Below are 23,077 nucleotides of genomic sequence, written 5' to 3' on the forward strand. Positions count from 1 at the left end.
GCCAGTCTCTACTATAGTTAAGACTACATGGGTTTATGTGGTATGTCATGAAGTTTCAAACATGCACTCCTCTCATTTCCCCATGCTATAGTCCATCGACCTCGCCGTATGCACGCCAATATCAACGAAAACCACGCCTCGAGCAAAGTCCGCCGCCGCACCACGCCACTCTCGCCTCAACCTAACTACTCGCTACTCCGTACTTACATTCGCCTTACCCTAGAGTCTGATAAATTAACCCCAGCAGTATGTAACAAACTTAATTTCCACCACGCCATGCACCACATCACTTTCCCCGCATACCGTGCCCCCCTTCCATCTTCCAACCACTAGCCAGCCAACCCGCACCTTCGTATAAGCAAAGTTCTTATGACTACGCCACACACGCCTCAGCGCCTCCACTCCGCTCAAGCACCGGACTTTCAAACCAACTAGTCTGGCTACAACACGCCTCCAACAAGCGACTAACCTATGTAGAGACAGCCCGGAAGCGAACACGCTCCGCCAAGGTAGGAAGCGAGGTAGTCACAGTGCAACATGTGAGTGATATGCCTTTGCCTCAATGTGCCCATCTAGAATGATCGTGTCGCAGGCTTTATGGGATGGCGAGAGAGACTGTTGACTTGTACAATTGAAGAGCCCAGATATCGGAAGCTACAAGGTACAATCTGTGAAGACAAATTTTCGCGGCTGACAGAGAGTAATACGGTGCACGGATTGGGCATGAACTACTGTTGTGTGTGGCAGGATTCAAGCTGGGAATGGACTGAACGTTTTTGCTATAACCGCTAGCACCTATAAAGCTGAGACGTACGCGCACGCACGCTGTATACAAAAATGGGATATGTACAAAATCAAAAGAGCAGTTAGTGTCTAGTAGCCATGTGCGCCCTGTGTTGAACATGCCAGAATACCGTCAACTATCCCCCGCTCTACTATCACCACGCTCTAGTACGGGATACCGTCGTATTCACCATACCCGAGGGCCAGATTCATGTTTTGGAGGCACTGTGTCGCGGCTCCCTTGAGGAGATTGTCAATCGTAGCATTCACGACGACACGCTTTCCAGAGCTGTGGACTGCGAAACCACCGATCTCGACGCCGTGCTTGCCTGAGATGTTCTTGACAAGAGGAGACTCGCCGACAATCTTAACAAGCTTTTCGCCGGCGTAGCGATCTTGGTAGAGGTTGCGGATATCACGAGAGTTCATGGTGCGGTTGAGTGGGATGGAGATGGTGTGCTATATCGGAGTCAGCATCATGATCCTACTAAGTATAGACAGGCAGAGGAATCGACAAAAGCACTTACATGGATACCCTGGAACCAAACAGCGACGTGGGGAATGAAGGCTACTTCAGTCCCTAGTTGCCTCGAGATCTCCTTCTCATGAACGTGGTCTACCAAGCTGTAAGGAATCAAGTTATTCTCAAGGAACTTTACGTCGTTCTTCGGGCTTGGCTTGGTACCAGCTCCTGAGTAACCGGATACACCAAATACGGTGGGTTGACCGCCAATGAACTCGAGCAATGGGGCAATACCAAGCTGTGCAGCAGTAGCATAGCATCCGGGATTGGCTATCCGTGTAGCATTGGCAATCTTCTTGCGGTCGATAGTTTCAGGAAGACCATATGTCCATGAATCGTCGAATCGGTAGTCGGCGCTCAGATCCACAATAACAGCATCAGACTTTCCAGCCTCGTTGATGGCGTCAACGAACGGCTTGCAGACACCATTAGGAAGTGCCATGACCCAGCAGTCAACATCACCTTTCTCTGCCATCCTCTTCACGTCATCAGGTGAGAGGTTCTCGTATGTGATGTTGCGCTTAGTATAGCCTTCGAGCTTCTTGCCGACCAATTCACGGGAAGAGACGTGTCGCAGATCCATATTGGGGTGCTTGTTCAGGAGCTCAATGAGAGCCTGTCCGGTGTATCCTCGAGCTCCGATCAGCGCAATTTTCGAGGGCCAGTCTTTGCTCTGAAACTTGATGCCGTATGGGGGGTTGGGGTTCGTTGTCTCCAGCGAGCGGGATGCGGTTGTTGCGAAGCCTCGTGTTGATGAAGACACAACCTTGCTTTGCCTCAGTGTTGGCCTGGAGGATTGTCCAACAGTTCGTGACCCAGCCATGGTTGAGTAGCCGCGGACTTGCTGGCCCTGCTTTAGGCTCGCAACGAAGTCTGCCGCGCGTCTGAATTGGGCGTCGAGGCTATCCTTTAGCATTCCACGACCCTGTTTCTGATAATCTTCTAGCAAGGAGAATATTTCCGAGGACTCTGCCGCTCCACGCCAGCAGAAGACATCATTTTCGCGACGAAGGAAACCATCTGTCCGCTCCAAATGCCACTTTACGTTGCTTTGATCTTGGTTTTCCACCACCCAGTATAGCTTAGGATACTTGTGTTTGATGCGCTCAAAGACAAGGTCGTTTACATTAGTAAGGGAAGCGTCTTTGGAGGAAGTGAAGACGGAGAGCTGAGCAAACTCGCCCTCTGATGTGGGTGGGTATACAATGGCAACAACACCCATTGAGTCATCGTAGAAAGCTTCGAATGTGCGGTTCTTGAGGTTCCCAACATATTTGGACACGGCATCGGTGGCCTCAGCGCCGCCTCGATCCCTGGCAAGAGCTTCTGTCACGGCCTTGACGTCGAGCTCCTCGTACTTGGATACCTCCTTGACGCTTCCACCATTTCGAATCAGAGTACCGCCTCCCGTGTGTGTGAACAGTTCTTTTCCAAGGTTCTGGGGGTGCGTAATCGCTACACTGGTTGTTTTGGGGAGGCCGTCCAAGAGTTTCTTCGCTTCTACAATCTTCAGCTTGGTGCCGTACCTGACCCACGGCTGCTTCATGTAGCTATCGTACTCGCCCTCGAGGTTGATGTGGGAGATGAGCTTGCCGGTCTCGGAGTTGAACAGTCCTCCCTTTTCGGACAAATAGATGACCTTCAAAGGCTCGAATTGGCGCGCCAAAGCTGCTGCGACGACATCGGCGTTGACGTTCAGGATCTGGCCATCCTCGGTCTCAGCCATGGAGCACAGAATGGGCAGTTCCTTGTTCTCCAGCGCATCCATGATCGGCCTAGGATTGATGTTTGTGATGTTGCCGACGTACTTCCACTTGTCCTTGTCCAAGTAGTCTGCCTGCAGCGCACCGGCGGTAATGGGCCGCGCGGGCACACCCCAGTCCCTCTTCAGGGTCATGACCAAATCCATGTTTGCCTCCAAGAACAGTTTGCGTGCAATACCCAGCGTCTTCTTGTCGGTGACCCGTATGCCATCAATGAAGTCTGGCTCAACGCCCGAGTCCAAGAGCTGCTGGTTCATCTGGGGCCCCGCGCCATGGACAATGATGGGGTACAGGCCGATGGCGTGTAGCTGCTGTAGGGCAAAACATAGCTCGTCGAGGTGGTCTGTGAGAATGGCGCCTCCGACCTTGACGACGGCGAATTGGTGCGGCGAGACGGAGCGGAACTGGCCTAGGTACTGGTCGACTTCCCTCCGCGAACTGGCGCTGGCCAGCAGGTTGAGGAAGGCGGCGTATACAGACGACTTCTTGCCCTCGCCCGACGACGTGTACAGGCGACTCGGGGTGGAGCTGGCGACGAGGGCTCGAGGGAGGGTGCGCGGTGCCCCCGAAGCTGCGAGGATCTGGCGGGATGAACGTGCTGCCACACGAGCACCAGCTCGTACAACGCCCTGCATGGTGACGGTCTCGCTGCCGGAGCACTTGGAAAGCTGCTCGGAGGGGATAGCAGACGTCGAGGATTCGAATTGGTCGTGTGATGAACTTGGGGGTCCAAGGACAGTCTGAGCGAGCGATAGTAGAAGATATGACGACGGAGCTACAAAATTCGCTTCGCCGATAACGCTGTCCCGCAGCAGCCCTACCCTGTCGGTCTGGGGAAACACTGCCTAATTGGTTGCACATGCCGTGTATACGAAAATTTCCGACCGGCCAGACGAGGTGCACATATTTCTCCCTTTGATATGCTCCCTCTCATGCATATACGAAGTTTGTGTTATGCTGTACGACGCAGAGCGCGACCAAGTGGTTGTTATCAGAGCTAACTCAGCCTGAATCCCTCCAAGGCACACTGTACTTACTGTCGAGAGCACCCCGGCCTTCAATTGCAAGCACTGCGAAAGTCTTTAACTAGCCTTGATTGGGCCATTCCCCGTGCGATAGTTCGGGCTTGCTACATATTTCAGGTTTAGAAAGCGCGGGTTTGCTTGGTCTACAGTTGTGTGTCGCATTGATTCTCCCGGTTATGATTCAAGCCCAAGCTTACAGCAGGCGAGCTCTGTCCCTGACAGTAATTAGGTTGTTCTAGAGGCCGAGCATAAACTGGGTCAGATACCTAATGCAAGCGTAAGACGTCATAGCTACTGCAGTCATGACTGGTGCATCAGTCCATTATGGGCTAACGCTCCTTGGGTGCTGATGCAACTTTCACTGCCTCGGCAGCACAAACGTATCATGATAGAATAAATGCAATTGAGACTATGGACAAGAAGCACCACTCTCCACATGAGATAAACCGAGATGTGTAAACTCCATTTGATCGTCTATTGCCAGGCCTTAAGCTAGGCAGTCAAGGTATCGTGTCAGAGGCGGAGCAGCTCCCGTGGATGGGACACAGAAACTGCATCCCATTCCTACAGGCCGGCCGTTCCAATGCAAAGAAAAACAACAAGGGGTCCGATCATCGCTCCCCAATTCGCCGTAGACGTAGATCCTACAGGAGTCGGTGTCGTTGAACATAAAGCAACTCGTAGCCACATTTCCCTCGCTCCCAAGGCTATGCAACTCCCACTCCTCCGCGTGATTATTATATGGGGTATGTTTCGTGGTATTGGGGCATGTAGACGTTTATTTGCCGCCGAAATGGACAGCGACTGCAGTACTGTTAGCGATCCACATGGCTGCATAACCGATAGCGAGACCTACTGGGAACAATGATGATGAGGAGCAGGATGATGATGCCAACAATGAGGCACATGCGCATCTTCATATCCTTCCACCACATCTGCTTGCGCACACGATTTGCACCCCTTCGGAAGCCCTGGGCGGATACAGCGAGGTTGTCCGTCTTGTCCTGCAGCGAGTCTAAGCGAGCTCCCCGCTCAGACACCTTGTTGATGTTGTCCCGCATGATTCCGACAGTGCTGTCGATTTCCTGTGACACATGTCAGTAATCAGGCCAGATACATGAGTAGCTAGCAACGAGAGTGGCGCAGTTTGGCAATGACATAAAGAGGTACATGGTAAGGCAAGTCTACTCAAGAGTGCTGTGTAGCTTGCGACGGGCGTCGTCGTCGTCGCATTGCTGATGCCAGCTTTCCACAGCTCAACCCCAGCTTCGCGACCACGACTCGTCGGCCTCGATGCAATAGCTGGCGATGGCTGCTGCTGCACTCTATCATGACCAAAGACAAAGAGAGTAACGTACCGCTTGGAGGGCTGCAGTGCGGTGGTTGCCATTCTGGCCCTGGGCGCCCTGTTGGCCGCCGGCGCCGCCTGAGGGAATGTAGGGGTCATATGGAGGATCGCGCGAAGTGGCCATTATGGAGGAAGGAATATGTCTCGAAGGTTGCTAGTCGCGCGCGACTGGAATGTGGATCGCTAGGTGGCTGTTGTGGTGCGAGTGATGAGGGTGCGGTGTCTGGGAGATGGAGGTGGTGTGGAGGTTGTGAAGCGGCCGCTGAGCCCGGATGGCGAACGAGCGTCGCTGTGTCAGCTTCGTTTGAGCTGTGAGGCTGAGAGTTGCTGCTGTGAAACCTGGTGCCACAACACAGGGAATTGGACTACGGGTAGGATATGGGGAGAGTGTGTGCAGCGATGTAGAAAGAAGAGTCAAGAGCAGTGTGAATGGATTGAAACGCGTGACGGCATTATTAACTACTTGATGCGACAAAGCAACAAACGCTCGACTTTGACCCTGCGCTGCGCCACAGCTGCACGTGACGCGCACCTGATCCACCAGCCCCGGCATTACGACGGTGCTAGAGGCCTTTGGTGGAGACGTTCCGCATCTGGGCAGCTGGCGTGGCAACAAAACCACCTACTAGCCTTTGGACGACAAAGACGGCCCAAATTAGCTGGACAATTTGTTAGCGCTCCTCCCAGGCCTCGTAATCGCCCAGCCGTATTCCCATCCTTCGCATCGCATTGCCTTTGAGCGCCCCGTATCGACCAGACTGGAGTCGCACTTGAGCCTTCTGAGACACTCGACGCACCACGCGTCCCGTAATCAAATCCGAGGCGTCGATAGCAAACCATCCAGTGCCTGTGCCTGGCCTAGCTGCTGCTTCAAATGGCGTTTTGTAACGCCCCCCAAGGCCCTGCTTCGCTGCCAAGGGTGCGTGCACTAGAACCATGTCTTGACGACTCGGATGGGGTGCCCACCTGTTCCGCCCGAACTCCTGAAGTGCCTCCGCAACACCACCGCCTCTCCAGCATCCCACCTCCATTTACTTGTGTAGCTGCCTCGGCCAGACACTCTCCTTTCCCCGGATCCCACTCGTTTCAAACCCTACGTGAACATAGGAACCTCGTCCTACCGCGCCGCATACATTCGCTTGAGGCTGTTCTGAGCAGGAGCAATCATATCAAAACCGCACCACTCCACAACGGCGCAGCGCGTCACCACGTCGTCAAGCCCGGCGCTGGATCCTGAGCGCATTCGCCGCCCAACAACCGCCAGTCTTCACATCATCCTGGCGTCCTAACTCACAGAACATGAAGTTCTCCTCTACGCTCGGGGCCTTGGGGGCCTCGAGTATACTGTTGTCTGGCACTGCTGCGGTCGAGTTGGACATCAACTCGCCAGGTAGGGACGCCTCGCAGCTAAAGCTGGACATGGGCTAACGTGACCAGACTCGATCAAGCAAGCTGCAAAGGCCATCTCTGCGAATCTGCGGCAGATGTATACCGGTGACAGGCCAGGCGACGTGCCTGGCAATCTTCCGGCACCGTACTACTGGTGGGAATGCGGCGCCATGTTCAACGCCTTCATCGATTACTGGTACTATACCGGCGACGACCAGTACAACAAGATCACGACACAGGCCCTGGAGCATCAAATTGGAGACCCCAAGTACAAGGCATTCATGCCTGACAATCAGACCAAAACGCTCGGAAACGATGATCAGGCTTTTTGGGGCATGGCTGCCATGTCTGCTGCAGAGAACAAGCTGCCAGATCTTGGAAACGGGCAACCTTCTTGGCTGGCCCTTGCGCAGGCTACTTTCACCACCCAGAAGGATCGTTGGGACTCGGCAAACTGCGGTGGAGGTTTGAAGTGGCAGATCTTCACCTTTAATAATGGGTACAACTACAAGAACACAATTTCTAATGGATGCTTCTTCAACATCGCGGCACGCCTCTACAAGTACCTTGGGACTGATTCGTACGCCGAGTGGGCTGAGAAGGCATGGGAGTGGGAACTCGCTACGGGCCTGATGAGCAAGGATTTCCACTTCTACGACGGAACCGACGACAAGACGAATTGCACCAATATCAACAAGATTCAGTGGACCTACAATGCTGGCGTACATATGGCTGGTGCTGCAGCAATGTGGAATGTGGTACGTAAAGAGCGTCATCCTGGTAGAAAAGGCATCTGCTAACAGATGGTAGACTCAGAACGATAAGTGGCGGGTTAGGCTCAAGGGTCTCATCGACGGAACTAGCGTCTTTTTCAAAGACAACGTCATGACAGAAGTCGCATGCGAAAATAACGGCAAGTGTGACACGGATCAACGATCGTTCAAGGCCTATCTTTCCCGCTGGATGGGGTACACCGCCATTGTCGCTCCTTGGACCCGCGAGTTCATCGATCCCCTCCTCAAGGCGTCCGCCCAGGCTGCTGCCAAGCAGTGTAATGCGGGTACAGACCAGACGTCATGCGGCCTGCGCTGGACTAACAACGGAGTCAACGACGGCAGTTTTGGTGTCGGTGAACAGATGGCTGCTCTGGAAGTTGTTCAGAGTTTGCTCTATCCGCAAGCACCCGGCCCGGCTACGGCGAAGGCGGGTGGCATCTCCACGAGTGACCCCAACGCCGGTTCCAATGTGCCGGCAACACCAATTACCTTTAACCCTGTTACCACCGGAGACAAGGCTGGCGCTAGTATCCTCACCCTACTTATCCTAGTCGGCATCCTTGTCGGTGCTTGGTGGATGGTCTCATAGATGTCAGATGCCCTGGCGGAGGTGTAAATATGTATCAGCAATTGGCCATCTTGAGCACCGACTCTCATTCTGGATCTTTGTCATATAACGATACATCGCAAGATCTCTCTTCTTGACTATACGGCTGTCCACCACTCCAGGACCTGAACACCATTTTCTACTTCACATTTGAGCAGCGTTTGGCGTTTACATGCGCATCAGGAGGTTGGCATATCTATTCGTGTACTAGCACAGTATGTATAATCTATTGAGCTAAGTAAAAACTGCACTTCTAGTTTGCCAATAGCGACGTGACATGTTCAGTGGGGCTCCGTGTCTCTTTCCGAATCAATTTGTCCACCTGTATGGAGAAGTAACCATGTTCTTTCCGGTGGTAATGACGATGTTGGCTATATGTTTACCTCGCACGAAGCGGTCTTGCTCCATTTCGAAACGTTGGTTGTATCTTAGTACTCCACTTTTATTGACTACATCACACCAGATCTCCGTCGCTCTCAAGACTCATTCCTATTGCTATGTCTTCTGATCCATTCCCCGCCGTTCGACAGCGGCGCGACAAAGCCTTCGCAAAGCGTCGACAAATACTTCACAACTTTTACTATCGATACTTGCAGGGCCGCATGCTTCACCATCGTCATGCCCAACTAACATCGGCTAACGGAGACGTTAAGCTGGACGTCTCTCTCGCCTGGCAACTGCATAAGCAATCCGGCTCGACAATTGACCTCGCGTCGGCTTGTGATGTATACGGCATTACCGACCTTGTTACAGGCTCCAATGACATGCCATATAAAGGCTCGACGTCGCTAGAAGTGTCCTGGACATTCAAACTCCATTCGAACTTCAGCTCATGCTAATGATTGCACAGTTCGCCAGTCACTGAAGCTGTACCCAAGGCTTGGGGGAAGATTTCACAGCACATAGGATCTTCTGCACAGTTCTTCACGCAGTTGATGGAGGAAAGTGTGCGCATACACCAAGCCCGTCGCCAGCAACCAGTCGAACTCGGAGCGAATCTCTTCGAAAACGAAGACATGATAACCATCTTGAATGCACGGGGCACGGTTCTTCTCAACATGTGCTTTCACAATACTCCGCAGCAGCGCAAGGTCATCAAACTTTCGGAACTGGCCTTGCTCATATGGCGCGAGTATAAACTTCTATCGACACTATCTACGCAGTCTACCGAAGACAGCCAGGTGTGCGATCCTGCCATCCAACACATGATTCCACTTATCCGCGATGACATCCAGAAGCACATGCTCGACGCCATCAGCGCCTTCAGCCCGCAGCACAAACGTGATCAAGAGCGCCATATTCAGATCTTCAAGACTAGTGTCCAAACGTGGAAGATGATGCGCACAAAACGAACAATGGCTGATTGGAACCAACTACCAACCGACCAGCAAGACTTCCGCGAGGAGATGGAATTTCTGAGGAGGGATTATGAGAGTAGTCTTGTGGGATTTGAAGGCAGAGCCTCGGGGCTGTTGTATGGCATCGCGATCTTGACAAATCCGAGGTTTCACCATGGCTCGGAATATATCAGCCCACCACTTGTCGATGGAAGTCTCCACCAGCCAGCAGTTGATGAGCTCTGGCTTCCGTGGATGGAGAGAAGAGAGAGCAGCTTCTGGTTTGCTCACATTCCTACTCGTCGTCGTCGGCTTTCACTTGAGAGATTGGACGACTGAGACGTTTGGTGGTCACAGTAATTACTTGCAAGAGCTATGAGTAGCCTCAGTTTCTTACTATTCACCGAGTAAATCAAAGAGTAATTCAGATCCCCGATGACTAGCTCCGATTGCCACGAGTGTACTGTAAGTTGTTTGCAGGAGATGCTGAAAACGGCAAGAACAGGGACACTAGTGGTCGCTTATCTTATCGCAACCCCTGCGAAAAAGTTCAACCTCACATTTCTCTGCACAAAGTCTGCACAAATACGACAGCAGATTGCAATTGAGAATGGCCGAACAAGCAACAGAAGAGGATATTCTCCTCGCCAAGCGCATCATCTCCGCTGCGGAACGTCACGATGTCCCAGCATTGAAGATTTTGCTCAAGGAAGGCTCGGCGAATGTCCAGGACCCAACGGCAACAGTCGCAACATCACCACTTCATGCCGCTATTGCCTCATGTGGCAAAGCGGAGGAGGGAAAGAAGGTGGGCGACGATGCGGTGCAAACGGTTGAATTGCTACTCCAGAATGGTGCTATCTGGAACGACCTGAACAAGGAGGATGAAACACCTGGATGTATCGCTCTACGTCTCAACCAAAAGCAAATCTACGACATCATGGTTGAGGCTGGTGTCCGCGCCGAGATCCTGTTTGCCAAATTGGCAGCCTTGGGCCTAGGAGATGACGCAGACGAGGAAGTGGCAGCGGAAGACGAAGACGAAACCCGCGACGAGCAGCCCGCAGCCAAGAAACAAAAGGTCTCCGAGGAAGACGCAAAAGCCATCCAAGAAGTCGTCGAAGAACAGGTCCTAGACGATGTCTCACTAGACAACCGTGCCTATCTGAAGAGCCAGCTGCGGTACAAGCCCGGTATCCTCCTCGATGAGAGCGACAACGCCGTGATGATGGACTGGGAAACCCAAATCATGCAGCGCCACGCCGAAACTCTGATTCCCAAATCTGGTCTGCGAACTATGAACGTTGGCCATGGCATGGGAATCGTGGATACTGCTATCCTCACGCATGATCCTGCTGAGCACCACATCATCGAAGCGCACCCGCAGGTGCATCAGCGCCTGCGTGAGCAGGGGTGGTACGACAAGCCCAATGTCAAGATCCACGAAGGCCGATGGTAAGTGATGAGACGTCTGCGTGAAGAAACATGACGCTGATGCAGGACCAGGCAGGATATTCTGCCCAAGCTAGTAGAGCAAGGTGTTGTGCTCGATGCGATTTACTACGACACCTTCGCAGAGGACTATGCTGCGCTGAAGGAGTTCTTCGCCGAATACGTCATCCAATTGCTTGCAAAGGACGGCAAGTTTGGGTGGTATAACGGCCTAGGCGCAGATCGACAGATTTGCTACGATGTTTACACCAAGGTATGATTCTACGGTGCATGTGGGATAGACTGGAAACTAACAGTATTCAGGTTGCGGAGATGGATCTTTATGAGGCGGGCTTCGACACGACATGGGAGGACATTGAAGTTCCCTCGGGTCTGCATGGAAGTGATCAGTGGGCGGGCACGAGGCGTCCTTACTGGACGATTGATATATACCGACTACCAGTCAACACGTTCATCAAATGAGCGTAACCCGGAGGTGACCACCTTATCATGGGAAAAAAATATCAAAGTCAATCAATGAAATTCCGAACTTTAAGATTACAATCTCCTACATACTGCTAGCTATACAGCTTACCACAGCGTTTCACATCGACGTCCTTTGTCCCTGGCACATCCAATACTCTTACTTATCACATAGAACTTAAATGCATCCGGTCCGGTCATACTTGGCCCTCTTTTCCGCATCGCTCAACACCTGATTCGCCTCAGTAATCTCCCTGATCTTCTCATTAGCCTCTTGTTGGGCGGCCTCGGGGACTTTATTGGGGCTGTATTTCAAGCCCAGTTTATCCGGATGGTGCTTCAAGCTCATTTTGCGATATGCTTTTGTAATATCGCTTGCGCTTGCTGACTTGTCTACTCCTAAGACTTCGTAAAGATCGTGTTTTGGTTTCACGCCAAGTTCCGGTGGAGGAGTCGCTTGGTAGTAGGAGGGCTGGGGTGGTGTTGGTGGTGGAGGATGAAAGAAGGCCTGGGGTGGATAGTAAGGGGAGTAGGCCTGAGGTGGATAGTAAGGGGAGTAGAACTGGGGTGGTTGGGGACAGTTGCCATCGCCAGGCGTAACTATACGAGTGCTATACTGACGAGAGGCGGCCTGGGGCGATTGGGAGCTGACGGAATAGCCAGGCACGGTTTCACGAGTACGATACTGCCGGAGATCGTTCTGTGTAGAAGCATCGGTGCGAGGCTGCCCACGAGACGCGTGCGGCGTAGTGGTAGCTGTGTAGTTGTAAGTGTGCGTGTCCATGTATGACATATGGCCCGGCCTCCGCTCCTCGACATGGTGGAACGCATCACCCGGGCTACGGGACTCAGTAAAAGAGAAATTACCTTTCGGAGTGCCACGAGATGCTTGCATTCGCTCGCCTGAAGGACGCACCTCATCCTCATCTGACTCACTACCCTGCCAGTCATCACGTCCACCAGAACAACGCTCGTCGACCCGAACGCGAACATGCGGAAGGTCACGCGCTTGCGCCTTTAGTGCGCGCACATCTTCGTCGTAGAGGCTGCCCCTGTTGTGCTTGGGAATGGCCTTTTTCATGCCCGCAAAGCTATCGAATCCGGATGGCGATCTACCTTTCCCCAAGGCTTTGTGGGTTCTATCGAGCAAGTCATTGTCGTACTCGCGCTTCACTTCCTTCTTGATAAAATCCTCGCAGAGACTCCACGCCTTTGGAAGCGGGTAACGTTTACCACGCAATTCTTTCCAGTAGTCATGGGCCTTTTCTAGTACGGCTTGGTTGTGCTTTGTCGCTAGACCGAGCTTATTGCATTCTCCTACGACGCAACGCTTGACGGCCATTTTGCATGCAGCTTCTTGCGTGAGGCCATCCCTGAGAGCCCTAGCGTGGAAAGCTTCAAAGTCTTTAAAAGTCATGTTGGTTATGTGTGAGGACTGGGTGCGGAGTGGAGAAGAGTTCCAGTTCTTGGGCTTAAGTAGTTTTGTTCTTGTAGTTACTGTCACTGCAAAGTGAGTCCTGCTCGATGATTGTAGGGAGTCATCTAGGAAAATTATGGCGCATTCATGTAGTGTGACGCTGAACATAGTGAGTCTCCTTCTGTGCGTTCACATTGCGGATAAGAAAGAGAGACCAGACATGGTAGTTTACTCTCTCATTATCGACCGAAATTGTTGTAAAGGCTCCAAACTTTCAGTGGCTATGGTGAAAGAACTTTGTGAGAACCTAGTTGATTTGTACGATCGTGCCGTTAGCTGGAGAACAAGGCGTTCGAGCTGTGCAATTTGCAGTTGAGGTTGGATATCCATCGGTCAAGCACATTGTGAACACTGCCAGAGAGCTGTTGAAGGTTTCATCTACGATGCGTAAGGAAAGCCGAAGGATGTGAAATCCGATGCTACAATGAGAGCCAGTAGAGAATCATCTCCTAAGCCGTTTAGATGTATCAAGGGCTGGGGTGCTGACTTCAACGCTGTGAGCCGTTCTAGTTCATGTTAGCTGGAATTCTCGACCGTGTCCCATCCCATGATACTGGGAAGAAGATATTCAAATTCCGAGTCTTTTGGATGCTTGGGCATGACCGCGCACCCCTTACAGTGCACTTTGATAAAGAGTTGACTGGCGTAATGGTTACCCACTCGTCTCAGACCCTGACTACCGCCACATTGTCGTATACTTGTCACAGCCACGACACGTGAATTTGTGCTTGGAGCGATTAGCGAGATCCCTGGCTCCAGACATATACCGCTCAGATCGCAGAGAGAAATCTTTGTTGTAACCAGCTGTCAGAGTGCCAATGCCAGTTCTTGGCGTACTGATCTGTCAAAATGGGTCGCTCTCGTCGTTGCACAAAATCCGCTGCGCTGGTATAAAGGACGGAATCCCCGACGCCATCTTTATCCCCGCACGTGGCTTCGGCGAGCTGAACCGCTTCACGGCTGTAAAGAAACCTTGAATAGGCGTATCGTGACAGAAGTGATGGCGAAGCCCTTGCTCATTCCTTTGTTTACATAATATTACCAACGTCACGTGATTCTGTAATGCTGAAGGCGAAGCCGGTCCGGGAGCTTATAGGCATCCGAACCAGTGACCCGGGCCGGATATAGCTGAGATCCAGAGGCATCCGATATTCTAGACCTTGCTTTCAGTTGGGTAGTTCTGTTAAAGCTGCGGATCTCGCAAAGCGCTTCGTCCCTCCACGTTGCTCTTGCACGACTGACCATCCCAACTATTTGTGACATTGCGCACTTGACAATTCAGATCAAAGAGAAAACAAATGATAGCATATGGTTCCCCATGGATCAGCAACTGACGCTGAATATTATGGCCGCCCTTGACTTGGAACCGAAACCGCTGGGTTTGCAAAGTTATCCAGATTCAACACTGAAAAAGAATGACCAGGGGAGCTGGAATAGCGCTGTTGATAATTCCTCTGTTGGTGAATCTGACGACCGTTTCGACCTTCCTCGCCCACTTCAGGGCCAATTCCACAAGCGACGACACTCAAACAGCACTTTTGATGATTCGGCGGCAACCTCAAGATCAACTTCAAGGTCATCATCTCCTAGGCCTAGTTTGCCATCGTCCACTACTACGCCCAGCTTGTGCACCAACGAAAGTTTTGTTGGGTTCAATACGACGAGCACACGGCGACCTTCGGCTCTGAGTTGGTTGAGGTCGTCCATCAGTACAGCTTCAACATCTACCACGGTCAGTCGTAGGGCTATGTTTCCAGCGGACTTCCAGACACGTCCTGAGCATCCGGAAAAGCATTTCGTAGATGCTATCGGAGTATTTCTCCCAGGAGTTTGCGATAGAACTCAATGCACAAATTCGCGTGCACATTTCGTCTCGACTTTCCGCTTGTGTGAGCCGATTGAGTACACCACAGCTCTAGCCGACCACGGTATAACGTATACGGACTACTGCCGCTTGGTGACCGCCCTCTCGAACTTCCTCGATGAAATTACTTCTGATTCGAAGCACAAGAAGAGTGATGCGCGGTGTATGGACACTAATCATGAAGAAGTCGCCGCAGAATCAAGAGACGTGGGCGGGACGACCTCTTCACCACCTCAAAAGAACGTGTTCTTTGACACGACTGAGCAGCTCGACAAAGCTAGGCAACATGCCGATGCTCTCAACAGGCTTCTTGAAGAAATAACGTGGAATATCCAAGCAAGAGGCGTTCCAGTGACGATCAGTGTCAACTCTTTCTCGCTCTTCGCTCCGCATCGTATCTCGGAGGCCCATATCCAAATTCTCCACGTGACGCTTGAGCAGATGCTCCAAGCAGGACTTGAACCCGATATTACTCCAGGAGTAGGAACAACAGACCCAAATGAGGAGGATCGACTATCATTCATCGATATGTCCGCATTGGTGGGGTTCGAAGAGAGATCGCTACTGTCGAAGCTCGAAGGTCAAATAGTATCTGCTTCGACTCACACAAAGGAGCCCAGACACCAACACCAGCGAACAAAGATACGCGACCGTTCGAGGCCGGCCCCCCTGTGGCCCAACGCGATTCCTTCGCGCAAACGGCCAATCATGAGCGCCAATGCCGACCGGTATGGTGTAGACCCTTACTTTCGCGCCTGGATGAGAGCCAATATCAATTCTCGGACACAAACAAACACGTACGCCAAGTACATGATCGAGCAGGAGGACGATATCTTTGTCAACAAGAGACTAGAGTACACAGTGTCGACGTCTAGGGGTGCTTTGATAATGGACGTATTGGTAAATGGAACCCAAGCCTGGAAAGAGCACTATGCCAGTACGGTGAACAGGACAAAGTACGAGCATAATAGAAGATTGGAGTGCCGCAGAAACGTTGAGCGTGGTTCCAGGTTGAGGATCCTTCGCTTCGGGTTCAGGCATTCGATTTACCCTCCCCATACGCCAGAGATGAGCGCCCTCGGCCTCACCAAAGGAGCATACCAGACTATCATATCCAACATCGAATCCATCCAAACGCATGCTCAATTAAGTACTCATGATTCGCGTCTGTCATGCTTGATGGCATCGCTGAACAAGCTTCGGAGGCGGGGTACCGAAGATGCCTTGATGAAAGTGAGCGAGTATCTCCGTGAACTGAACGCCTCGCAACGGCGCATTGTCTGGACAATCGAGAAGATACCGGGAGTCTATGACCGAGGACTTGCCAGAGACCGGACAGAATGGGAAATCAGTGCGTGGAATGGGGAGGATCCACTCGAGCTGGTGTTACAGTTGGAGAAATGGGGCATCATTGAGAATCGACTGGGGGTTGATGACGACGAATGAGTGAAGTAGATGCATAACTGTCGTGACCACCAGGGTCGAGCGTTAGTATAGCCAGTCGATTAGACTAACTGATGGTTCGGAACGGACCCGTGGTCTCTCACTACGCGTTCGGACGAGCCTATCCATAGCATCAGCCATACCATACCATTCTACAAACTCAATACTGTGTTTAATTCTCAGGTATGCAGTGACGAGTAGTCCAGTTCCACTCCATGCGAACCAACCTCCACTCGAGGAAGACCTGTCGGGATCGATGGCACGACACGCGTTCCGCACATAGCTAGGACGATAAAACGTAACAGAAACTTACGGCACATAACGGACTGTATAGCTTGCAAAAATCGCGGGGGTGAGTGTGATCGTTCCAGTAGTACCTAAGACGGCGTTCAAAGCTGCCAGAAGATATGAAAGCCTACTTTACTTCTAACCTCAGCGCATCATACTGCACATACACGCTCTCAGGCAGTAGCGCACTCTCGTAATTCGTCGCATTATACGGTAAACTGAGCACAAACGTATTCTCTCCGTTCTTCAGCAACTGCGCGTCAAACGAAAACTTGTGCGCGATATTGTAACAGATGACTGCTGACCTGACCGCGCAGGAGGAGCTGTGATGGTACGGGATGACCCACGGCTCTAGATCCTTGCCGTTCACGTTTACGGTGTATGGGAGGTTGGAGTAGGGCTCTGAGGCGTTGAAGATGTCGGTGTTGCCGGCTGCTGTTTTGGCGCCTATGAAAGTATGTTAGCGATTTGGACGGTCTTAATGTGGGATGGAATACAGGGAGCTGGGCTAGAGGTGAATCATACCTGCAAGCTGCACGGTGAACGTCGCCGTCTTCTTCTCTTTTAGCTGATGTGCCTTTGTGTCGAAAAGGATGGTCCAGTTGTTGATATTGTCGTATACAGGCGTAGGACGCTCGTAATTTGCCTTGCCGCCGTAGGTAGACCAATGGACATAATTCAATGCGCTTGCTGCGTCGTCCTTGCCGACTTTGAACTTGACGCCTTCCGGGAACTCAGTGACGAAGTCGTAGTGTGCCCAATATAGTCGATACTCATCCGAAAGCAGAGGATGAGTTGGAGACGGCGCGTAACCGTGTCGATATTCACCTGAAGACTTGTCAGGCACGCCGATACGCCACAGCTCGGTTCCAGAAGACTCTGCTGTCCATTTGGCGTGTACTGAAGCCGTTTTGGTAGCGACAATGGCAACGTCATCCTGGATATAGTCACCAAACACACCATCAGCGTGTATAGTGAGTCGATATGTCCCAGCTTTCACGCGAGGAATGGTGACTTCCCCCTTTTTGTCGATGTTTCCCCAGTACTGTAATGCTTTCGTGTCATAAACGTTGTCTTGGTAATCAACCCCATTCTGTGCGAGGACCGCAATAGGCTTCTTTGCTCCTTTTGGAAGATCAATTCTGACTTTGAATGTTCCACGTGCAGAAGTAGGAACAACATTTGGGACATGTTTCGCAATAGAGTCGTAGAACTTTGCATTCCACTCAGGCCTGAGTCCATATTGCTCTGCGTCTCGTCGGAGTTCGTTGAGCGAGCCACCCTTATTGAAATGGAAGTACTGCGGTCCGAAGGTGCGGTCGAAGCCGTCTGTGATGTTGGGCGTCTGGTCCCCGTGATGATTGCTTGACATATAGTTGTATACTATGCCGTCAACTACAAGGTCTGAGTGCAGGGGGCCGCCAAAGTACGTCTCAACAGTGTTGTGCACCAGCCATGCGCCGAATGTTGTACCGTTACTCCCTGAGCCATCGGCCCACATTCCGTGAGCTTTGTGATCCCGCCATGTGTCCTGGAAAGTGTACTTTGTGAAGTAGTCGCCTACGCCTTTCACGTACGGATCATCTTTGTTAGGTAAATACCAAGTAGCATCCTGGACCGTAATTTGGCCTTCTGTGTTCGGCCTGGGAGCGGCGAAGTCCTCGTTGGTGACGAAATGGGTGAATAGTGGTGGGTCGTGATTTGGTCTGAACATCGTCCGGAGTTCTTGGAGGTTGCGTAGGAAAGGCGTCGTCTTGTTGTAGTACGCAACACGACTGAATGTATGGAGTCCAGTTTCGCCTTCTTTTAGGAACCAGTACTGCTCCAGGCGCTGGCCGGTTGGAGCGTATGTTTCGCCCATGCTAATGCCGCCATACTTCTTTCCAGCCGAGTCTGTGCCTTGGTAGAGCTGATAGCTGACATTTCTCCCACGACCAGGGGTCCAAAATCCAGCTGGAGTACAATAGCAGTCCAGGTAGGGCCCTATGCCAACATTTCCTGATTCAGAACCGAGCAGATTCTGTCCGTCAAGGGTGAGTCTATTGACGGCACCGCGGAGCTTGCTCACGGAAGCAACAAGGCGGTCGTTGGCGATAGTAAGGCTGCTATTATTCTCCGTTGCATGCATGAAGGCCCACGTTATCGATGGTAGGAGGAGTGAGGTGGCAATCTTGAAGATGTGCATGTTGGAGATTGACGGCGCCAACAAGCGCTACCGTGCTACCGTGTACCTCCATCATGATATTTATACCAGATCCACGGGATAATTAGATGCTGGTACACGGGATGGTCCTCGGCAGGAGTCTGGGGTAATGAGGGGACGGTAATTTGGGGCGAGGGTTGGACCGGGTTTTCGGTAGGAAGTGCACCGAACTTGGGGAAGAGGAGCTAATCCGTTTTCGAGCATGCATACCACCATTGATGTACATGGACCGTGTCAACGCGCATTCAGGCTATTCAGGCCGTCGTAACTGCTTTCTGATCTACTACTCTCATAATGTGAGTGCCTCCAAGTTACACCATATACGCTTTCTTTCGCTAAGCAGTGTCTAGTGTCGTTTAGGCCACTGTAACTGCTTTCTTACCCCTTACTACTCTGAATGCCGTAAAGAAATAAACACATTCCTCTAATTAATCGCGAACTTGTTCAGATAAACTCTTATGCATCGTGGTTTGATAGCTGTCTTCAGACAGGTGAATCGTGTAATGAACTCTACAAGCCAATCAACTCCCTTCTATGCAGATAGTATACAGTCTCGTTCCTTTCTCATCCTAAGCCACCTCTTGTACCATCCTTCCGCTGAAGGGACTCTTGCTGGGTGGCTGTACTGAACCTGCGAACAAGCTGCCAATGGGAGCCTGCAGCCACTCGTCGGGAACACCCATATGCGTTCCCTTTGCATTCTGCACATAGCGCACGAACAGCGGGTTCGCCCTCTCGACATCTGGCTCGTCTTCTTGGCCAGACTCGGTGATGTCTTGGATGGCGCGACGGCCGCGTTTGGGGGGCTGTTTCTTAAGGAGGCGGTTGATCGTGTCCAACTGTACAGTATGGTTAGGAGCTGCTTGAGAATGTAGTGTTGAGGGGACGACATACCTTCTCCTCTTCGTTCCGCTTCTCACTCAAGTTCTTCCTTCTCCGCGCCATTTCCGCTCTACGCATAGCATGCTCTTCCGCTGTGAGATGCTTCTTCTTTTGCGCCTCGTTCGACAGCGCCAGGAGCGCGCCATCGTCATCCTCGTTGACCATGGCTCTTTGCCTCTTCGTCATTTTGCTCATATCTGGCGTCTGGTCACGGCTCAGATCCACATCGCTGTCCACCTCCTCATCGTCATTCTGCGCAGCCATGTCGTCGTCTTCGTCGCCCTCGGCATCTTCGTCTTCGCCCTCAGCGTCGTCTTCATCCATGTCAGAGTCTAGATCGCTGAGCTCGTCGTCGTCGGAGACGTCCATGGCCATTTCTTTGGCTTCGACCGAGTCTTGGGGTTTGGTGATGCTTATGGCTGGCTTGACGGGTATGTTTCTGCTCGTTGGTATAACGGGTCGTGGCACGGGGGTATCCTCATCCATGTCCTCGTCTTCGTCGCCCTCTGCATCCATGTCGTCATCTTCGTCGCCCTCAGCATCCACATCGTCTTCCTCGTCTTCGTCCTCGTCTACGTCCATAGCATCGACTTCCTCGGGCTCCTCGTCGTCGTCGTCTTCTTCTTCATCTTCCTCGCTGTCGACTTCCCGCACTACCCGACTACTCCGCGATGTGCGCTTGCCGGATACAATGTTCTGTCTGCTGACTCTGGTCTTGGGCACGGCTCCGCTAGTGGCCTCTCTGAGCCTGCCGGGCGACGATTTGACAGTGAGGCGTATTGACTGGCGCGTCTCTTCGGGCGAGGAGCGCTGTATGACGGCTGCGGCGGGGGACTGGTTTGCGGTGCCGCGTCGCGGGCGCGTAGAGGAAGCTGTCTGGGCGGCACTAGGAGCTGTTAGAGGAGCTGGAGCTGCGCGCGGTCGGAGGCGAGGCATAGTGGTGTAGGGTGGTTTGGCAGGAGGGCAAGAGTGGGGAGTAGGAAGAAGGGCGACGGCAACGGCTTCAGATAGCGGGCGTCGAGGCGCAGGGATGCGCAGCGCAAGCGGGAGGCAGTGTGGTGGTGGTGAGTATGGAGAGGTATTGGCTCGATAGCTTATGCTGGTGGCCTTTAGGCGGGCACGATTGCTCGTACGCCATGTTGTACTCCCGCGCTGCCCTTGGCGGACATGCCCACTATGCATCTGGCCGTAAGCCACATCATTACATACCTGTTGCTTCCTCTGTTGGTCCACCTGTCGCCTCCATCCGAATCCTCATACTCGGTGCTGACGCGTCGCAGCCGCTTGGCCGCTCGGTCTGCCATGATGAGAGTCGTATTTGGCTTAGGAATATCAATTAGATGCTACGACGATGCAACTGGCTTTGTAATGATTCAAGGTGTGCTGGAATTTGGCTCCGTCTGAAGCTGCAGTTCGCCCGGAACATCTACCCCAGAATCTATCTAGGCTGAAATAGGGAAGGCGCCAAATGCACCCGTTCCGTTCGAAATCCACTCCTTGTTCAATTTCCGCTTTGAAAAGTCAAATGTAATAAACGTGTTTAAGAGAGATCAATTGTGCCCTATAAACTATCTACGGTTTTCCACTGAGCACATCCTTGATTGTATCCTCAAGACTCTCCTTTGGCAGCCCTAGCTTGTCATTCCACAACCCTTCCGATGAGAAATCGCCCAGTTTCTCCTCTACACTGAATGTGATACCCCGCAACAAAATTGGGATTGACGAGTAATCGCCTTTAGCAAACCTCTCTCTTCCCTCCTTGAGATACTGTGTGGCGTCAACTTTAGTGACAGTCCACTTGGAGCCTGTGATTTTCTCAGCCACGGCGAGGACCTCTTGCTGTGTTGTCTGGAACGAGCTGACGTAGACATATTGGTTCTTGCTGGCATCTGCCTTCTCCAGGGCTTTGATGAGTGTGAGGCCAATTTGGTGGAGGTTGGTTGTTGAGAAGACGGCTTTGCCCTCATCGTAGATTTCTACCGACTTGTTCGACGCATTGAAGCCTAGGAAGCCAGTCTTGAGGCCCCAGTCGAAAAATGGTCCGGTGATCACGCTTGTCCAGCTAATCTCGCTCTCCTTGCTCTTCAAGTAGTTCACTGTCTCATACTTGGCGGCGAAGATGGGCACAATCTCGCGTGCTCGCTTATTAGGCACGTTACTGCCAAATTCTGAAGGGATGAAGCGTTTCACGCCAGCTGCTATGGAGGCATCGATGAGTTTGTTTTGGTCACCAAGCGCACCACTACCAACAAGGGAAATCACGGCATCCTGGCCTTGGAATGCGTCTCTGAGGCTGGAGGCTGAGTCGTAGTCTGCGTTGATGACTTTGACGCCTGAAGGAAAGGTGGACTTGGAGTCCTTGCGTGAGAGAACGGTAGTGTTGAAAGAGGACTCTTTCAGGAATGCATTCAGGATCGCGGGGCCGAGATTGCCGCCGGCCTGATACTGTCAGTCAAGATATACAAAGACAACGTGTATGGAGTAAGACTTACACCGATGATGATGACATTCTTAATAGACATGATTGTTGAGTGATATGGCTGTAGAGGTGGAATATCTTGTTATTGTTCTGGCAGTATCGCGGAGAAGTGAACCCTTATGTACCCCACTCGGAGACGAAGACGTGATTCCAAAGCAGCTACAGCTCAGTGCCCCACCTGCATCTTCCGCGCTGCTTTCAAACCCAACTCTACTAATCCATTGGCTTGGAAATCGCGTGATAGCCGCCAAAAGGCCGACACATAGAGGCACGAACGAATCATTGCACTACCTCAAGACCCAACCGTTTCACGAAGACTAAATCAAGCTATCGGCCGCAATAATTGCGACCTGAGACGGCTAAATCACGAAACTCGGCGCTATAATGCTGCCGAAAGCATCGCGGCATGTAGAACAACTTGGAAATGTAAGGCTGAGTACATGTAGTAATAGTTGTCCTGCTTACCACATCGTGCGGAAACACTCCGAGGCGCTAAGACCCTAGCACCCTAGCTTATCCTGTAACACGACCTGCTGAGGTTGAAGTGAAATAGACTTGAGTATCTTCTGGCTGCTGTAAACCCATTCTTAGGTATTACTGGTAATATCTTGAAAGCCTCCAGGCTACCGTAAGCGCTTTATTACCTCCTACTTTTAGTGATGTAAACGCCTTCAGGCTACTATGATTGCTTTCTTGCTTCCTACTACTAATATCGCAAGGCCGCCTTATATCTTAGCTTGGAGCTTCAAGGTCCCATCTGTCTCTAGCGTCATGTGCTCGAAATGCCATACATTTCTGATAGCTTTAATCTTTATATATCGTTGTTGTGATTTCGATTTCAAAGGTGTTGTACAGCGCGCGCTGGCTTATCTTTTCGTGCTCAGAGTCGTTTAATCGCGCGAGACGCATTGAACATGACGTCATGCGTGCACCTGCCCACCGCTCTCTTGCATCGCAGCAGCACCAACGAACCTCT

General features: G+C 51.9%; 10 protein-coding genes across 10 annotated transcripts; 4 read left to right on the forward strand and 6 right to left on the reverse strand.

The window, feature by feature from the left end:
- Positions 1–587: 587 nt before the first annotated feature.
- Positions 588–3,716, reverse strand: K460DRAFT_325751 (bifunctional acetylglutamate kinase/N-acetyl-gamma-glutamyl-phosphate reductase). Its single transcript, XM_040930605.1, has 2 exons — positions 1,311–3,716; positions 588–1,242 (listed from the first exon to the last, which is right to left on the reverse strand). The coding sequence occupies exons 1-2, from the start codon at positions 3,702–3,704 to the stop codon at positions 949–951; spliced, it is 2,688 nt and encodes an 895-aa protein (XP_040794690.1). The 5' UTR covers positions 3,705–3,716; the 3' UTR covers positions 588–948.
- Positions 3,717–4,540: 824 nt separating this feature from the next.
- Positions 4,541–5,894, reverse strand: K460DRAFT_362895 (snare protein-like protein Snc2). Its single transcript, XM_040932721.1, has 3 exons — positions 5,453–5,894; positions 4,951–5,179; positions 4,541–4,898 (listed from the first exon to the last, which is right to left on the reverse strand). The coding sequence occupies exons 1-3, from the start codon at positions 5,564–5,566 to the stop codon at positions 4,873–4,875; spliced, it is 369 nt and encodes a 122-aa protein (XP_040794691.1). The 5' UTR covers positions 5,567–5,894; the 3' UTR covers positions 4,541–4,872.
- An 847-nt stretch (positions 5,895–6,741) lies between these two features.
- K460DRAFT_269488 (glycoside hydrolase family 76 protein) lies at positions 6,742–8,196 on the forward strand (the record flags this gene model as incomplete). The annotated part of the gene is made up of 3 exons (XM_040927572.1): positions 6,742–6,832; positions 6,880–7,589; positions 7,642–8,196. The coding sequence occupies 3 exons, from the start codon at positions 6,742–6,744 to the stop codon at positions 8,194–8,196; spliced, it is 1,356 nt and encodes a 451-aa protein (XP_040794692.1).
- Positions 8,197–9,016: 820 nt separating this feature from the next.
- K460DRAFT_362898 (uncharacterized protein) lies at positions 9,017–10,017 on the forward strand. The gene has a single exon (XM_040932722.1). The coding sequence runs from the start codon at positions 9,150–9,152 to the stop codon at positions 9,888–9,890; it is 741 nt and encodes a 246-aa protein (XP_040794693.1). The 5' UTR covers positions 9,017–9,149; the 3' UTR covers positions 9,891–10,017.
- Positions 10,018–10,122: 105 nt separating this feature from the next.
- On the forward strand, positions 10,123–11,921 carry K460DRAFT_325762 (arginine N-methyltransferase 2). Its single transcript, XM_040930606.1, has 3 exons — positions 10,123–11,006; positions 11,058–11,256; positions 11,307–11,921. Exons 1-3 carry the CDS (start codon positions 10,162–10,164, stop codon positions 11,463–11,465), a joined length of 1,203 nt encoding a protein of 400 aa, XP_040794694.1. The 5' UTR covers positions 10,123–10,161; the 3' UTR covers positions 11,466–11,921.
- On the reverse strand, positions 11,644–12,882 carry K460DRAFT_351967 (DnaJ-domain-containing protein; the record flags this gene model as incomplete). Its single annotated transcript, XM_040931604.1, has 2 exons — positions 11,644–12,221; positions 12,333–12,882. The coding sequence occupies 2 exons, from the start codon at positions 12,880–12,882 to the stop codon at positions 11,644–11,646; spliced, it is 1,128 nt and encodes a 375-aa protein (XP_040794695.1).
- Positions 12,883–14,260: 1,378 nt separating this feature from the next.
- On the forward strand, positions 14,261–16,252 carry K460DRAFT_373981 (uncharacterized protein; the record flags this gene model as incomplete). Its single annotated transcript, XM_040934632.1, has 3 exons — positions 14,261–14,398; positions 14,444–14,957; positions 15,003–16,252. The coding sequence occupies 3 exons, from the start codon at positions 14,261–14,263 to the stop codon at positions 16,250–16,252; spliced, it is 1,902 nt and encodes a 633-aa protein (XP_040794696.1).
- Positions 16,253–16,664: 412 nt separating this feature from the next.
- Positions 16,665–18,722, reverse strand: K460DRAFT_275215 (polysaccharide lyase family 4 protein; the record flags this gene model as incomplete). The annotated part of the gene is made up of 2 exons (XM_040928021.1): positions 16,665–16,984; positions 17,063–18,722. The coding sequence occupies 2 exons, from the start codon at positions 18,720–18,722 to the stop codon at positions 16,665–16,667; spliced, it is 1,980 nt and encodes a 659-aa protein (XP_040794697.1).
- A 274-nt stretch (positions 18,723–18,996) lies between these two features.
- K460DRAFT_362902 (uncharacterized protein) lies at positions 18,997–21,007 on the reverse strand. Its single transcript, XM_040932723.1, has 3 exons — positions 20,832–21,007; positions 19,635–20,508; positions 18,997–19,579 (listed from the first exon to the last, which is right to left on the reverse strand). The coding sequence occupies exons 1-3, from the start codon at positions 20,924–20,926 to the stop codon at positions 19,310–19,312; spliced, it is 1,239 nt and encodes a 412-aa protein (XP_040794698.1). The 5' UTR covers positions 20,927–21,007; the 3' UTR covers positions 18,997–19,309.
- Positions 21,008–21,154: 147 nt separating this feature from the next.
- K460DRAFT_299934 (isoflavone reductase family protein) lies at positions 21,155–22,277 on the reverse strand. The gene is made up of 2 exons (XM_040929817.1): positions 22,115–22,277; positions 21,155–22,061 (listed from the first exon to the last, which is right to left on the reverse strand). The coding sequence occupies exons 1-2, from the start codon at positions 22,142–22,144 to the stop codon at positions 21,195–21,197; spliced, it is 897 nt and encodes a 298-aa protein (XP_040794699.1). The 5' UTR covers positions 22,145–22,277; the 3' UTR covers positions 21,155–21,194.
- Between the last annotated feature and the right edge of the window lie 800 nt (positions 22,278–23,077).

This window comes from Cucurbitaria berberidis, assembly GCF_010015615.1.
Source record: "Cucurbitaria berberidis CBS 394.84 unplaced genomic scaffold K460scaffold_1, whole genome shotgun sequence".
Classification (NCBI taxonomy): Eukaryota; Fungi; Ascomycota; class Dothideomycetes; order Pleosporales; family Cucurbitariaceae; genus Cucurbitaria; species Cucurbitaria berberidis.

Bases quoted from the DNA above. Each gene is read 5' to 3' on its own strand.
- K460DRAFT_325751 (XM_040930605.1), bottom strand. From the start codon at position 3,704: ATGCAGGGCGTTGTACGAGCTGGTGCTCGTGTGGCAGCACGTTCATCC. The intron at 1,243-1,310 runs GTAAGTGCTTTT...ACTCCGATATAG, and splicing joins TTTGGTTCCAGGGTATCCAT to CACACCATCTCCATCCCACT.
- K460DRAFT_362895 (XM_040932721.1), bottom strand. From the start codon at position 5,566: ATGGCCACTTCGCGCGATCCTCCATATGACCCCTACATTCCCTCAGGC. The intron at 5,180-5,452 runs GTACGTTACTCT...CATGTGTCACAG, and splicing joins GCACTGCAGCCCTCCAAGCG to GAAATCGACAGCACTGTCGG. The intron at 4,899-4,950 runs GTAGGTCTCGCT...ACAGTACTGCAG, and splicing joins CCTCATCATCATTGTTCCCA to TCGCTGTCCATTTCGGCGGC.
- K460DRAFT_362898 (XM_040932722.1), top strand. From the start codon at position 9,150: ATGGAGGAAAGTGTGCGCATACACCAAGCCCGTCGCCAGCAACCAGTC.
- K460DRAFT_325762 (XM_040930606.1), top strand. From the start codon at position 10,162: ATGGCCGAACAAGCAACAGAAGAGGATATTCTCCTCGCCAAGCGCATC. The intron at 11,007-11,057 runs GTAAGTGATGAG...ATGCAGGACCAG, and splicing joins AAGATCCACGAAGGCCGATG to GCAGGATATTCTGCCCAAGC. The intron at 11,257-11,306 runs GTATGATTCTAC...AACAGTATTCAG, and splicing joins GCTACGATGTTTACACCAAG to GTTGCGGAGATGGATCTTTA.
- K460DRAFT_362902 (XM_040932723.1), bottom strand. From the start codon at position 20,926: ATGGCAGACCGAGCGGCCAAGCGGCTGCGACGCGTCAGCACCGAGTAT. The intron at 20,509-20,831 runs GTATGTAATGAT...AACAGCTCCTAG, and splicing joins ACCAACAGAGGAAGCAACAG to TGCCGCCCAGACAGCTTCCT. The intron at 19,580-19,634 runs GTATGTCGTCCC...CATACTGTACAG, and splicing joins AGCGGAACGAAGAGGAGAAG to TTGGACACGATCAACCGCCT.
- K460DRAFT_299934 (XM_040929817.1), bottom strand. From the start codon at position 22,144: ATGTCTATTAAGAATGTCATCATCATCGGT. The intron at 22,062-22,114 runs GTAAGTCTTACT...TGACAGTATCAG, and splicing joins AGAATGTCATCATCATCGGT to GCCGGCGGCAATCTCGGCCC.